Source organism: Helicoverpa zea, unplaced genomic scaffold (assembly GCF_022581195.2).
Source record: "Helicoverpa zea isolate HzStark_Cry1AcR unplaced genomic scaffold, ilHelZeax1.1 pri_000016Farrow_1_scaff_4_deb, whole genome shotgun sequence".
NCBI classification, from domain to species: Eukaryota; Metazoa; Arthropoda; class Insecta; order Lepidoptera; family Noctuidae; genus Helicoverpa; species Helicoverpa zea.
In genome coordinates this window covers 192,252-207,824 of record NW_025899711.1, presented here as the reverse complement: position 1 = coordinate 207,824, position 15,573 = coordinate 192,252, and the positions used below count along the sequence as shown (strand labels likewise).

The following is a 15,573-nucleotide window of genomic DNA, read 5'->3' as shown; positions in this document are numbered from 1 at the left end:
AGGTAGGTCCAACTTCGAGAAAGAGGTCAACCGCCGAATCCAACTCGGCTGGGCAGCGTTCGGGAAACTACGCAATGTCTTTTCGTCCGACACACCTCAGTGCCTCAAGACGAAAGTCTTCAACCAATGTGTGTTACCAGTGATGACTTACGGCACCGAAACGTGGTCTCTCACTATCGGACTCATCTCAAAGCTCAAAGTCGCTCAACGAGCTATGGAGAGGGCTGTGAGTGGGGGAGTGATCGAATCGAAACGAGGAGATCCGTAGACGAACCAAAGTCACCGATATAGCCCACCGGATTAGCAAGTTGAAGTGGCAATGGGCAGGCCATATTGCTCGCAGAGCAGATGGCCGATGGGGCCGAAAAGTGCTGGAGTGGAGACTACGGACTAGCAAGCGCAGCGTAGGACGTCCACCAACGAGGTGGACAGACGACCTTATAAAGGTCGCCGGAAGACGCTGGATGCAGGTCGCTTCCAACAGGTATCTGTGGAGATCAAAGGGGGAGGCCTATGTTCAGCAGTGAACATCCTATGGCTGAGATGATGATGATGAATTGAGTCAAGCTAGGTATACCATAAAAACATTATAATGTAGAATTCAACTACCAAAACTTAGTACGGGCATCACTGATTTTATATAACTATACAGCTCGTCATTCTTTTATGTAACAGTAAACTGCATTCAAGCAATTTCAAGAAAAGTCTAATGAATGAACCAATGAATCTATTACCTTAAAAAAGAAACCTTAAAATTATTGTTATTTTTGTTTCACAAACCAATAAGAATTTATTGCTAAGCCATCGTAATTCTTACTTACTAGTATAAATCGTAATCTACTTATATTAGACACATCATTATTTTGTTCACATTGCTTATAATTTATATTTAAAAAATCATCTATCTTTAGAAAGAATATAGCTATATTAGGTGCTTTGTACACGGAGTAACTTTAGTTGAAGTATAAACTTTCTGAAAAGTTTCTGCATGATAAAGTTTATGTATATTGCTATAAGAGCGCAAACCCATTTGATAATATAAAAAAGCTAGCTAAATCGTCAGTTGCTACAATATAATAGTTGCTCCATGTGCAAAGCGCTTTATACATATAGCCATTTTCAAAGTCTCATCTATGCAGCGTTTTAGACTCTTTTCACATATAGCAACAATTACAGCAACTTGTAACAATCTTGTTACATACATAAGCGCTCTAATAGCACTTATACCATACAAAAACCTCATAGAAACCATCAAAAATGTTATAGTTGGCTCAACTAAAGTTGCTTCATGAGCAAAGCGCCCTAAAATATAAACAATCCAGACCATTTATTACACAAAAGTAATCCAGGGTATATTCATTTAACTCCGATATATAAAAATAAAAAATAAAAAATGGTGAATATTATTATAGTTTTAAAGTAACGTTTTCTCAGATTTTATTTTAAACTTGGGACTGTTAGGACCTTCGGGCATAGCCAAAGTGAGATCCTAATATTCGTACTATTCTCGGGGTTCGGAAGTTTGCTGGTTGTTCCGTACTGCATTAAAGTTGTTATTTAAATCTAGTTGCAAAAAATATTATTATAGATTAGTAGAAAGTTCATATAATCACAGTTGTCACGATCAGTAGTCGCTACTGCTCGCGTTGTAGAACGATGGTCAGTTGACTGGTACTTCTATAGGCTGGGATTCCTGCGGGATTTCTGTGGCTAGATGCGGCGTTTCTGTAGGCGCTGAAAAGATGAAAATAATATGTATAAGATACATCATCTGTAGTCATCACAGTCTCGGACTGCAGAAAGGTCCATTAAAATTAAAGCTTCATTAAATCTATTGCTAACACTTTTTATCGTATTGACAAAGAAAAAGTCAGTCTAATAGATTTAAAGAAGCCTTAACTTTAATGGATTTTTCTGCAATTGACTGTTAGTCAGTCTGTAGGCGGTTACTGTACCAATTAAATAAAATAAAATCGGCCAACTTTAATGTGGTACACCCCTTTATAAGACTGGATGTTAGACTGTTAGACTCTGGCTTTTGATAATACGTAACGACTGGCAGAGATGCTCTTATAACTGCCAGGACGAGTTAACGTGCCATCCGAAAGATTAAGGGAACCCTTCATGACAGACTGTCACTTTATTACATACAAACTTATATAAAATCCAAATATTTACCATCAGTGGGAAGTGTTGGTAACTCCGTTGATACATCCATTGGTTCAGATGGCGGCGGCGCCGGCGCCTCGGCTGGTAACTGTTGAAGAGAACAGAAATATATATCAAGGCAATCAAGAAAATGAAATGACAGAATGAGTATTTTAAACTTTTACTGTCCAAAGGCTGAACCGAGAATGATTAAATAAGTTATAATGTAGGAGTGGGCAATTTACAATAATTGTAAGTTTTAATTGTAAGTTATTTATTGGTAGGTAATAAATTCATAATCCCCTATGAAGCACTATTACTATTTCTTTCTGTCTTTTACGTTGTCTAAAGTATATAATACACTCTTTTGCAAAAAAAGCGGGCACGTACGCGAAATCTTGGTATTAATGATTGTAGAATGTTACTAGCATCTAAAGGGCTATCCAAGCATGCGTGAGAGTGTATTCTAAATTTGAATTTTGGAGAAATGCTGAGAAACTGGTTAAACCTCGCTTTGGACTAACTCCTGATAGAAAGTTCGTCGGTGTTTTGATAATGCAGTTTTAATTAATGATTAATGGACCTTTCTTTTACATCAAAACATTTTTAAAGAACTATGCGTTTTTGATAAAATTTTCACCTGCCCTAAATGGTCTGGAGTGATGATTAATGGCAATGTTAAGAGTTTAGGTATTTTTGTGATCGGCACTGCTAACCTTAAATTGGTTTTGTCGCAGCCCAAAGTACTGGGACTCCTCTAAATTGTGTTTATTTATGGGAAAGGGATATTTTAAACCACGTGGGTTAAAATATCTAAACAATAGAACACTTTACATAAAAATACCGAAACTCCCATTTATGATCACTACAGACCATTTAGGGCAGGTGAAAATTTTATCAAAAACGCACAGTTCTTTAAAAATGTTTTGATGTAAAAGAAAGGTCCATTAATCATTAATTAAAACTGCATTATCAGTTTTCTGAAAATCACGTCAAAAACTTTTCAGAACGCCGACGAACTTTCTACCAGGAATTAGTCCAAAGCAAGGTTTAACCAGTTTCTTAGCATTTCTCTAAAATTCAAAATTGGAATACACTCTCACGCACGCTTGGCTAGCCCTTTAGATGCTAGTAACATTCTACAGTCATTAAAACCCTTTGAAATTCACGTAAAATCCTTAAATCCAAGATTTCGCGTAGGTGCCCGCTTTTTTTGCAAAAGAGTTTATAATATGTAATAATAGTAAATCTGAGCAGGTAAAATTTTAAACACAATAACTAACAATACTTACTTCTGGAGCAATCCTCATAATCTTTCCGATCTTATGTCTGACACTGAAAGGAGCGCAGGACTCGTAGTAATTGATCACAAAGTCAGGATATGCTTCACCTAAGTCATGACCAGGCACCACGTCGAAATCTGTACAGCCATGCCTGTAAGAATAGGAAAATATTGTATATCTGTTTTATGATATAGGAATGTTGAAGGATTTTTTTTCTACCTAAGTCTATTAAGTAATGAACTAATGAATATTATCTAGACATAATTACGAAACACAGAAATATAAATTTATTTAGCGCCATTTTATGTAAACTGCTTGTTTCCCGTAGTTTGAACTATGCGAATAAATTCCCGTAAAGGGGTAAAAAGTAGCTTGAACTACCCTGTGTCTTTTAGGCTTCAGTCAAACCAATTTCATTAAAATCAACAGACGAACAGACACAGTTACTTTTGCTTTGATAATAATATTAGCAAAGATTTTATAATTTTATATAAATTAATACAATTAAGAAGACACCCTAATTTCAAAAAAAATTCCACTAGTGGAAAGTTGGATAGGCATGTTATTTCTTACCATTTAACCAAGAAGAACAATGATCCATGAAACAGTTGTCCAGCTAGAATCTTCTCAGGAGCCAGGCCACGTGCCAAACCACGAGGCTTTTCTATCTCTTGTAGGGCCTAGATAAAAAAAGATGTTAGGTACAGGAACATATATTAAAAAGTTCTATAAAATCTAAATTAACCAAAAGGGTCAGTCTTCTTGTTATCTTTTGATGTTGATTGATATATTTTTCTCCTTTAACTCTAAATCCTTTTCTGTTTGAGAAGAGGCCTGTGCCCAGCAGAAGGATGATAAAAAGGCTACATAAAATCAGTTGACTAAATAAAAAACCTGTATTCTCTCTTTGAGATAAAAGGCCTTAATTGTGTCTATATTATTACTTTTCAAAGAAATTAACTATAAATAAGTATAAACTGCCATTTTTAACTCACTTCATTCTTCTTCTTCTTCTCCCGTCTACTCCTCTTACGACTAGCCAAGCTCTCTTCAATAGGATCCACTACTGTTGAAGCTGCAGCCGTAGCAGCAGCAGCAGCAGCCGCAGCAGCAGCAGCGACTGCCGCAGCTTCCTTCTCCCTCTTCATGCGAGCTTCCTCGTAAGCGGAGATCAGCTCTGGACAGTCTAGATTATCTTCAGGCTCCCATGTGTTGTCATCGCTGGAGAGTGGTGTTTATTTTATGAGTATATGGTGCATGCAGTGGTATATTGGTTAATTTCATCAATATCATCATAGCAGGCTATTGCCGTCCACAGCTTAACATAGGCCTCCCCAATTAAAACCAACCTAACCTCATTTATTTAAATTTATAAGTTATAAAGCTATCTATGCTTCATAAAGTTGAATATTTTGTGCAAATCAATAAATAGCTTCAAGCAAAACAGGGCCTTTTTATTTAAAAATTCAGACTTGTAATCTTGTAAATTACAATATCATTGCTTTTATATTTGTAGCAATGATGAATTTAGAAAAAAAAACTACTTACTGTGAATAACCTTTCCACTTCAACAAGAACTCGACTTTTCCGTTCTTAATCCTGCGATCCAGAACTTTCTCCACGGAGAATTCTTCGTGTCTACCACTCATAGGCCCTGATGATGGCGCCATCGAAGACATGGTCGGTGCAGTTTCCATAGGCTGGCTCGGCGGGATTGATTGCGAAAAACCCAAATCGGGTTGCGCCAACGATTCCATAGATTCATCCATCGTGAATTCTAAAATTAAAACGTTTTCAAATAAAGAAAAGAGGTAAGTTTTACGTACGTCTATTGTAAACTAAATAAGGTTTTAATAATGAGAAGGAATTGTTTTGGTTATTTTTTGCAATGTTTTGCTGAGCGTCGGCCGCGTTTGTTGTTGTTGTGAAACCGGCTTCTGTAGACGTTAGAGATGGGTAACTCAGGAGTGATAGATACAAATGATATGAATCATTCCATTTGAATCAATCACTCTTCATATCTTTACATATCCGAATGTGTCAGTAGTTCAGTATATCTTTCTTTACACCTCACTCACTCGTCGGTCATCGCGTCGGGTACTAACTGATCTGTGGCGTCGGATAGCTTCGTCGCGCGCCATTGGTTGAACGTCAAGCGAGCCGTCTCGCTCGCACCCATACGATTACGAATGTCGTTACTTTGACCACAATAAGTTGACACCCAATAATAAGTTGTTAACTCTATTGCTCACGCATAAGGCTTATAATTGTTTGTCCTTAGTGAATATTTCGGTATTATAATCTTGTCAAATGTATTGAAAACTTACCGCCTACCGAACAAACATGTTTTGACTCGAAATACACATTTTGAACTAAAATTTAATTTTCACGTAAATCATTTCGTAGGTAGGCAGTCCTAAGCCTGTGTAAAGTATGAAAGGAAATCAGAAGGCTATTTCTATTTTTATTTTCTAATACTTACTAAACTAATGCTTATACTCAATACTAGATTGCGATTGACTATTCATTGAACTAATTAACATAAAAGAAGTAGGTTGTACCTACAGTCATAAGAATAGTATTTTTTTTTTAATTAGAAAAAAGTTGTTCAATCGCAACCGCTCAATATATCAGAAAGATGCAAACAACAACCAACCTATCACTATATCTGAATGATCTATTTGAATGAGTGAGCCGCACACGAGTTGCGAGTTTAAACGAGCTACTGAGTTATACTGAGCTACTGATATAAAGATATGAAAGAGTGATTCATATCCCAGTGATTGAAAGATGCATATCTATCTTTTCTTTTCAATGACACATTTTGCCCATGTCTAGTAGACGTTCTTAATGAGTCTGTGTGGAAGGAAAACAGGACAAGTCTTGTACTCACCTCAAACTATTCAGAACTTCAAGATTTCTCCCAAATTCACTAATCCGAAGTATTTATTTTGTAGGAATTTACACAAGTTTGTTGTGTTGACTGACAGACAATGACGGATCACGGATAATGGCCGACCATGGGCCGACCAGAGAAAAAAAATGTCCAAAATTCCAAATGTTATCTTTTATCGAACTGGAACGCAACTCAATGTTGCTAGAGCTTAAAATTAGACTACCCATCTTTTTAACCGACATGTCAGAAACTAACAACTATAGTTCGGCCATTCAGAGAATGCGTTCCTGACACGTCGCGATTGAACTGACTGAATTATAACATTCATTGATTATTGATATAATAATGTTGTTTTAATGCTCCTCAATTGTTAAAACGGTAAACAACCAGCAAAAATATTTTTATCGTAACTGCAACGCCATTGCAAAGTTACGTCGTCAGTTCAATCGCGACGTGTCAGGAACGCATTCTCTGAATGGCCGAACTATATATAACAACAAATTATAGTTGGGCTTCGTTCCGAGTTTTATTGAAAAAAAGATTGGTGGTAAAATAAACGTATAATCCGTACACACAAAACACAATAATATAAACTATTTAATACTAGGGAGCTTAAGCACCGGCACGCGAGCGACGCGGGCGTCCGTCAACAACGGAGCGCATGCGTCGTGCTTCGCGGTTAGTCGTGCTCTGTCGGCTCTCCGCGCGCGCCGCAAAAGCTGCGCGGCTGTTCCACTTTTAATTTCGGTAGCGAGCCGGCGCGCGTCTTAACCTAGAGGGGCGCGGAGGGGCAATAGACAAGGTCCGCGCTACATCCTCCCCCTCCAAGTCAGCGGAAACTTGTGGAGCTGGCTTGGGAACCGACTTTTTTGGTCTACCCCTACTCCTAACTTGAGCTAGATCAGATTCACCTATGTAAGGTGACAGGAGGCTAGCATGGCACTTGCCGCGAGGTTTATTATTCTTGTCCACGATTTCGTACGTGGTTGGAGATACTATTTTCACTATACGAAACGGGCCTTCGCGACGCGGTGCGAACTTACTAGTACAGCCTTTTTCGGCCTGACTAAGGCGATGGCTATCCACGAGGACGAGGTCACCCTCACGATAATCGGGTCCGGGTCTACGGCTTTTATCCGCAGCTTCCTTACGGATGTCCTGCTGTCGCTCGATTCGCCACTTCACTTCTTGCAGGCGACTTGCAAATTCTTTGAGATACGGCGTAATTTGAGGCACATAATTCTCTTGGTCTATGACCGTCCTTAAGACGTGGGCTACGTCCACCGGGGACCTAAACTGGCGTGCGAATGTCAGAAAGGCAGCTGTATGACCAGTACCCTGATTAGGTGCTGTATTCAACGCGAATCGAACAGCTGGCAATGCCTCAGGCCAACTTCGATGTTCTGGGTCTATTAGGATAGCCAGCATCTCTTTCATTTCCCGATTTTTCCTTTCTGCGGGATTGGCCTGGGGATGGTAAATTGGCGTCAGATTCTGATTCTCTCCGAGGACGTACATAGCCTTCTGCATTACGGCCGAGACAAATTGGGTACCATTGTCGGAGATCACCCGACGGGGAAAACCATATCTTAGGAAAACTTCTTCAATTAGTATTTTAGCGCAATTTTCTGCGTTGGCTACGGCTAACGGGAACAACTCCACCCATCTGCTCGCAGTATCCTCGATCAGAAAGATCCATTTCTCGCCCTTACTACCCTCAGGAAGAGGTCCAAACAGATCCATAGCGAGAACTTCAAATCGCTGTTGCGGGACAGGCGTTTGCAGTAGGCCGGCCGGTTTAAAATTGGTTGCCTTTTTCTGGCAGAGATCACAAGCCTTAAGATACCTTGCTACGTATTGACGCATATTAGGGAAGTAAAACCGTTCCTTAATCTTCTTAAGGGTGCGTTCCAAGCCCAAATGTCCAGCTGTGGGAGCGTCATGGAGTTCTTTCATGATCTCCTCGCGCATCGACTCGGGCACCACCAGCTGGGGCTCTTCGGATTCACCATCCGGATCGAAGCGGAACAAAACACCTTGTGAAAGATAGTACCCACGATCCGTCCATCTGTTGTATGCATCGTTCTCTTCGAAATCCGTGAGTATTTTCTTGATTTCAGGATCTTCGAGCTGAGCTACTCGCAACTCTTCGGAGCTTTTGTGAGGTAAGTCTACTGAGATGGGACACAGATCACAGGTATTGACATCGACCTCTGATGCCTGGCACACCGGACGGCTAAGAGTGTCAGCGACTACGTTGACCTTACCTGGAGTATATTCTATGTCCAGGTTATAAGATTGAATTTTCAGGGGCCATCGAGCTAAGCGGCCATTTGGTGTCTTCAGTGACAGCAACCACTTCAGTGGCTGATGGTCGGTGGCGACGCGAACTTCGGCACCTTCCAGGTAATCCCGAAACTTTTCTAGAGCCCATACCACAGCTAACGCTTCCCGCTCCGTTGTGGAGTAATTTTGCTCTGCTGACGTTAACAGTCTACCGGCATACTCAATAGGCTTCTCAGACTTTGGATCCGGGCCCTGCATTAACACTGCACCTAGTGCATAAGCACTGGCATCTGTGCGTAGAATAAAAGGCTGGTCAAAGTCTGGCTGTCGCAGGATGGGACTAGTGGTAAGTCTTCGCTTGAGCTCGTTGTAGGCATAGTCTTCCTCTTCAGTCCATTTCCAAGGTTTATTCTTCTTGGTGAGGTCGGTCAAGGGTTGCGCAATTTCAGAGAACTGACTAATAAATTTGCGAAACCATGAACAAGTTTGTAAAAACGTTTTAAGTTGTTTTAAATTAGTCGGTGGGGCCATATCCACCACGGCTTGTACCTTCTTTGGATCGGGTTCGATTCCTTTAGCGGTAATGACGTGTCCAAGGTAGGCTACTCTCTCTCGAGCAAATACGCATTTTTCTCTATTTGCCTGGAGATTAAATTGACGTAGACGATCAAATACCTGGTGTAGGTCTTGCAGATGCGCATCCAGGTCTGCTGAGATAACCAGAATATCGTCTAAATAAGCCACGACAGTCACATCCTTCAATCCAGTACGAAAACGATCCATCAATCGCTGAAATGTTGAAGGTGCATTCTTTAATCCGAACGGCATGCGTTTAAATTGAAACGTTCCGAAAGGGGAAACGAACGCCGTCTTATGTCTGTCTTCCGGGGCCACTTCAACCTGCCAGTAGCCTGATTTTAAATCTATGGTGGACATCACACAATTACTCTTTGTGGAAAACAGAATGTCATCGATCAGGGGTAGCGGGTATTTATCTGTACGTGTCACCGCATTTAATTTCCTGTAATCAACGCAAAATCTTATTTCACCATTCTTCTTAGGAACCAGGACAATCGGGGAAGTCCATTCTGACTCGGCTTCCTCAATGACTTCGAGTTCCAACATCTTATCAATTTCGGCCTTAATAATTTCCTTCTTGGCCGGATTCATACGATAAGGCGGTGTAGAAATAGGCGCGGCGTTACCTGTATCGATCCTGTGTAGGGCAAAGGGCGTCGGCCCTCCCCCTGCACTGAAGACATCGCTGTTCTTTTCTAGCAGTGCAGCCAATTTCGACCTATCCGCTGATGACAGGAGAACGCCCTCGGACTCGCGGAGACCCATCGCAGAACTAGTTACTACACGATCCTCGCATTCATATTGTAAATCGCATGAGCCCACATCGCGTAAAGTGAACCGATTCTTAACGAAATCGAGTACCATGCCAGCGTCCTGTATAAAATTCATTCCTAACAATGACTCAGTTGCGCCAGGCACCATGAAGAGTGTTTCAATTGCCACTCCCTGCACCTTTACAATGGTTGAGGCTACTTCTACGATTTGAACGCGCAGCGTTCCATCCGCGAATTTAAGTTCCGTTTCTACACTTTGAAACAATTGGCCATTGGCCCGCATATGTTTAGCTAAACTTTCACTGGCAACGGATTGTTTCGCACCAGTGTCTAATAAAGCGGTACCGTTAGCACCAAACACTTCTATATTTAATAGGGGACGCACACGCGGTTTAAATACAGTATTACACGCCGACAACGACTGAAATGTAGATGTCGACGGCGCAGAACGTCTTTCCTTGCACACGCTGCAGTTTGACCTCGTAACACCGGGCGCACCGCATCCGAAACATGTTAGGGAAGGGCGCAGCTCCGGTTGTGCAACTGCAGCTGGTTCGTTCTTAACTGGCTCCTGCGCGGGATTACTTTTATTTAGTAATTTACGGCACTCTTCCTTTAGGTGGCCGAACATTTTACAAAATGAGCACCTCGGTCTGACCCTGACTTGAGGGGCTTGGTCCACAGTTCTGATCGCAGGAGTATATGAAGACGTCGACGGGTGGACGAGTGGAGGCATCGGGGCGGCTGACGCAGGTTGTGCCCTTCTCGCAGGTGCAGGAGCGCGCACTTCCTCGAGCACATCCTCCACTGACCGGGCGTGCTGTAGTAGCTCGGAAAACGTGGAAAAAGAGTTCCTCGCTACTCGCTCGCGTATCCTTCTATTAAGGAGCCCGTACACCATATCCAGTTGTACTGGGTTTTCAGGTAGGGTGCGCGGCGGTAACTGGGCAATAAGTGCTCTTACTCTGCACACGAAAACGTCCGTGCGCTCCTCAGCTTGCTCTCGACTAAAGATCTCTCTGTAGACTCTGTGAGGCGGAAGTCGTGGACCAAAAGTCTGCTGAAGTAACAGAATGGCTTCCTGCCAAGTCGCGACTGAGTGACGAACTCCTTGCCACCAGGTAGCTGCAAAATCAGTCAGCAGCATTGGCAGGCCTCTTAGTGCAATCTCGTCACTAACACCAACACAGTCCTTGTAAATCTGTACGGCGTCGGTAAAGGCACGTACATCGCCGGACCCATTGTATCTCGCCGAGCAATTTGACAAGTTTGCACTTACAGATGGGAGCGGCGCGCCTTGTGCAGGCTGCGACCGTAACGCTTGTAGCAAGGATAGCAGTTGGTGGTCCGTCATGACCACGGGTGTTGGCATAGGTTGTTGCGGTGAGGCGACGGGCGGAGCATTCCCGTGCTGTGGCATAGTGCAGTAGCCATGCAGCTCACGCCCGTACAGCGGCGGTGGTGATGAGGCCGGGGCGCCGGCGGACGCAGGGCGTCCTGCCAGCGGTGGCGTTGCCAATCGCACGTCGACGAAAAACGCACCTCCCTCCGTATTCATCGCACCGTCCAGCTGCTCACTAGGCGCGGGGTACTGTTCTGCTGGCTGCTGTGTTAGGCGCGAAGCACTATTCGCGCGTGACCGCGTAAGCACCATGGCTAGTATTTTTGTAACAAAATTTACAATAAAAAAACCAGAACTCGTACGAACGTCACTGTCACTGATTTTGTTTTTTTCAGTGAAGTTTGTACTCGAAAACGGCCCCACGTTGGGCTTCCTTCCGAGTTTTATTGAAAAAAAGATTGGTGGTAAAATAAACGTATAATCCGTACACACAAAACACAATATAAACTATTTAATACTAGGGAGCTTAAGCACCGGCACGCGAGCGACGCGGGCGTCCGTCAACAACGGAGCGCATGCGTCGTGCTTCGCGGTTAGTCGTGCTCTGTCGGCTCTCCGCGCGCGCCGCAAAAGCTGCGCGGCTGTTCCACTTTTAATTTCGGTAGCGAGCCGGCGCGCGTCTTAACCTAGAGGGGCGCGGAGGGGCAATAGACAAGGTCCGCGCTACAAAATTATGAATTCGGATTTTTGAATCCAATTAATCAATCTTTATGTAATATACCTATGTTTTAAAAATAAATAATCTTATTCTGAAAACTTTTGTTTAAAAGAGTGAACTTCTCGCATGCTCCCATTGTCAGATGGAAATCGTAAAAAATCGAGCACTTCTCTAGAAAATTGCTAAATTCTTTATTTATTCTAAATTCTATTCTTGATCTAATATTTTTTTTGTTTTATCAACTGTAATTGGCTATATTATCCTACTTATAATAATTACTATTGTATTACCTAGCTGTAAGTTTTCCTAAAAATGTAAAATAAAATAAAACTGTGTGTACATAAACTGTTAAATAAATAAATGTGTCAGTTCGCGGTAAAAGGTACCTTATGGGTGTTGGCACTTACGACATTATGTTTTTTTGGTCTAAGCAAGATTGTAGAATTTGTATCTCCAAATGACTTAAGCGCCAAAGTCCATAAGGTACCTTTTACACAAATATTCTGGTATCTGTTATGATTCCTTTAATGGAGCCGGGAAAGTGTCGCTAGCCTGCTTAGCAAATTATTTTTCTGGTTAAGTTATTTTACCCCTTAACATAATCGGTTACTTGATACCCATGATTAAGCACTTGATGAGTGTAGATTGGCAACACTTCTTAAAAGGCGTTCCAGGTCTCTCCGCTAAATATTTGTTTTTATTTGAAGCATGAAATAAATGAAGTCAAAATAACTTCATTTTTTAAATAATTAGCTGTTCACTCCAATTTTGGATTATTTCAGATTTTTGGTAGGTTATTCACGTAGATAGTAGTTTCCGTCGTGAAATTATTTTATGCAAAAACCTACATCTTCACATCTTTGTACAAGCATGAAGCATGTCAAGCATGAAATTGACAGAAGGAAAAATTCATAAACATAACCTCAAAAAGCGTAATTTGTTTTGAAGATATCATTATTATTTTATGAACCATTTATTTTAGTTTGTGTTAACACTACCACGATCCTTTCTAGTAAACGGTAAGTCATTGTAATAATTACTATTCCGGTAGCAAGCACATAATATTAACTGCATGTTTTTTTAGATTAAATAGGTAATTTATGAAAGAACATCGTCGTGCTGATAGAAATCCAATCTCGTAATAATTACGATATAAAATCTGCTTGTATATGCAGATGAAATCTTAAAGCTTTGATGCTCTGTTCAGCAAGTCAGCTGTATTTCTCTTAAAACGTATATGCTCAGTACCTACTAATATTCTCAGTACAGAATATTTTATTCTGTCATAGAACCTAGTAAGTAAAATGCAACGGCAATGTAATGTAGGTACCCCCACTGAAACATAACATTAAATGTGCTTAAAAATGTATAGTTCGATAATAACAAATCTAGACACACGGCAGTGTGTCCGCCAAGTTCGAGCAAAAAAAGCGACACACCGGCCGTGGGTTATATTACACGAACCATTTCGGGCCAAATTCGACCCCCCTGTAACTCAAAATCTATTTTATTTACGCATATCAAATTTCCAGTATCTATTGAGACCCCCTCACTTATCTAAAATACAATTTCCAGCCAAGTAACATCATTAAAAAGTAACTATTTTTAACTGAGGTATGTGTATGGAACTTGGTACTTATTCAGATCTCACTTCTTTTATAGGCGAAGCATTCCCATATTATCGAACTTGGCAGTCTTTCACATTTTTGCTTTGGGTGGTATGTTTATCCTGTCTTAATGCCTATAGACTTCCATACATTCTTACAGACAATGGCAGAGTCAGGACCGTTCTCAACCAGCACGGCGTTTTGTGCCCGGTGTGGTTCCATTTTGCCACTGCTAAACGAATTTGGCTCTGTGAGGTGTTATGCCTGTAAAACTTCTTATGATGCTGACAGTAAGTAAATATTTTGGTAATGAGATTTGTGTTAAAACATATTGTTCACTATTTACTAAAAAAATAAATAAAAAATACACCTAAATCTATAACCTAAATAAGCGACTCTGCAATAAAAGGTAACCTGTAGCCTTCCTTGATAAATCGAATTGATCAATAGGATAGGAATAGGAAGGAACTTATAACTCCTGAGATTATTGTGTTCAAACAAACAAATATTTAGCATACTGAAATATGTGGCTTAGTACCTATATTTCAGGTCTGCACATCATAAACAACATCTTTATTAATTTCAGATTTCAGCGACTTAAAATTTGACTACACAATACATTTCAACACGGTATCTGTGGTGACACATGAGAACATACTGAGTACCGACGGACCCGAGGGTCCCGTGGTTGAGAGAAAATGTCCCAAGTGTGGCAATGATAGAATGTCTTATGCGACCCTGCAGTTGAGGTCCGCTGATGAAGGGCAGACTGTCTTCTATACGTGTATATCTTGCAAGTGAGTTATTTAATTTTATATATTATACAATTTGATGAAAAAAGATGAAGTTACACTCATTCAAATTATACCTGGTATCTCATAGAGTTGAATCTCTCAGAAGTTATTCTTATTAAGGATGGCACAAGCTTTTGAGTGGAGTTCATTGGGTATTATTTTTAAAATGACCATGAGCACATGAGCACATTGATATTACAGTCAAATGCTCCCAGTAAAGGAAAAGCATTACATTTCTTTGTAGAGATAGATCCTAATGCAGACTTACAATAAAGTTATGCTCAAATTTAATTGAGGATCAGTGTAGCATCTTTGCCGAAAAAAAAAAGTGATACTCTCATTTAAAGACCTTATATTTTTGTAATTAACAGAAATATGGTTTTTATTTAAATAAATAAAATAAAAATATATATATATATATACATATTTTATTATTTACAGATACAAGGAGACAGAAAATTCTTGAAGAATTACCTATCAATGTTATTTAATCTGTAATCATAAAGTAAATTTTTATTCCACTATTTAAATTTTTTTATCGACCTTATTTTCCTTACCACATCTCTCGTCTCCCATCCCTACTGTTTGAAATGCTAAGATCTCGGATACGTTGAGTTAAAGCCACCACTTAGCTAGTCGGCCTACATATTTTCTTAAATACTAGTCATTACCCACATTGGCCGATTCATTCAAGCCACAGGTGAAACTTACAGTTTCACATTTAGCACGCGCTGTTGCGAAGAATCTAAGCATTTTTTTTATAAAGTAAGAGAAGGAAATATACTCTTGTGGCAGTGCGAGAAAGAAAGGTGATAGTTTTTGATCGAGAGCGTTGCGGAGTCGAGATGAGACGGTAATTAATTTGATCAGTACGTTGCTTACGTATGGGTAGTGATGGGCCGTGTCGATGTTTTTTTTTCAATAGTTTGTTTTTTATTTCTTATGCCGTGGATTTATCAATTCATTTGCGAATAGTTACTTGAATTCTTACTTATTTGTTTATGTTTAATTCAAACGGAAGAACTTTTTCCTAAGAAATAATACTAGTGTCTGACTCAATCTACATTTATTTATAGAAAGACACTAACGGAACATTAATCTGGCCGCCCGTTGTGACCCTAACTGAACTGACAGCTATCTCAACACC

The 15,573-nt window shown here is 40.4% G+C and overlaps 2 protein-coding genes across 4 annotated transcripts; one reads left to right on the top strand and one right to left on the bottom strand.

Moving 5' to 3' along the window:
- Positions 1-710: 710 nt before the first annotated feature.
- LOC124645539 (chromobox protein homolog 1-like) lies at positions 711-6,468 on the bottom strand. Its single transcript, XM_047185350.1, has 7 exons — positions 6,325-6,468; positions 4,980-5,208; positions 4,427-4,652; positions 4,005-4,111; positions 3,441-3,582; positions 2,179-2,257; positions 711-1,734 (listed from the first exon to the last, which is right to left on the bottom strand). Exons 2-7 carry the CDS (start codon positions 5,198-5,200, stop codon positions 1,661-1,663), a joined length of 849 nt encoding a protein of 282 aa, XP_047041306.1. The 5' UTR covers positions 5,201-5,208; positions 6,325-6,468; the 3' UTR covers positions 711-1,660.
- Positions 6,469-12,794: 6,326 nt separating this feature from the next.
- LOC124645530 (DNA-directed RNA polymerase I subunit RPA12) lies at positions 12,795-14,950 on the top strand. Of its 3 annotated transcripts, none has more exons than XM_047185338.1 (4): positions 12,795-12,814; positions 13,793-13,922; positions 14,219-14,429; positions 14,868-14,950. In XM_047185338.1, exons 2-4 carry the CDS (start codon positions 13,796-13,798, stop codon positions 14,890-14,892), a joined length of 363 nt encoding a protein of 120 aa, XP_047041294.1. In that variant the 5' UTR covers positions 12,795-12,814; positions 13,793-13,795; the 3' UTR covers positions 14,893-14,950. The 3 variants fall into 3 exon arrangements, with proteins under 3 accessions (XP_047041294.1, XP_047041293.1, XP_047041295.1); XM_047185337.1 differs by lacking the exon at positions 12,795-12,814 and adding an exon at positions 12,836-13,044; XM_047185339.1 differs by lacking the exon at positions 12,795-12,814 and adding an exon at positions 13,137-13,320.
- Positions 14,951-15,573: the final 623 nt, after the last annotated feature.

What these genes read in the sequence shown, in the direction of transcription:
- LOC124645539 (XM_047185350.1), bottom strand. Translation starts at nt 5,200, where the DNA reads ATGGATGAATCTATGGAATCGTTGGCGCAACCCGATTTGGGTTTTTCG. An exon ending in AAGTGGAAAGGTTATTCACA is followed by an intron (nt 4,653 to 4,979) that starts GTAAGTAGTTTT and finishes ACCACTCTCCAG; the next exon opens with CGATGACAACACATGGGAGC. An exon ending in AGAAGAAGAAGAAGAATGAA is followed by an intron (nt 4,112 to 4,426) that starts GTGAGTTAAAAA and finishes TTTTTTATCTAG; the next exon opens with GCCCTACAAGAGATAGAAAA.
- LOC124645530 (XM_047185338.1), top strand. Translation starts at nt 13,796, where the DNA reads ATGGCAGAGTCAGGACCGTTCTCAACCAGCACGGCGTTTTGTGCCCGG. An exon ending in AACTTCTTATGATGCTGACA is followed by an intron (nt 13,923 to 14,218) that starts GTAAGTAAATAT and finishes TATTAATTTCAG; the next exon opens with ATTTCAGCGACTTAAAATTT. An exon ending in TATACGTGTATATCTTGCAA is followed by an intron (nt 14,430 to 14,867) that starts GTGAGTTATTTA and finishes TATTATTTACAG; the next exon opens with ATACAAGGAGACAGAAAATT.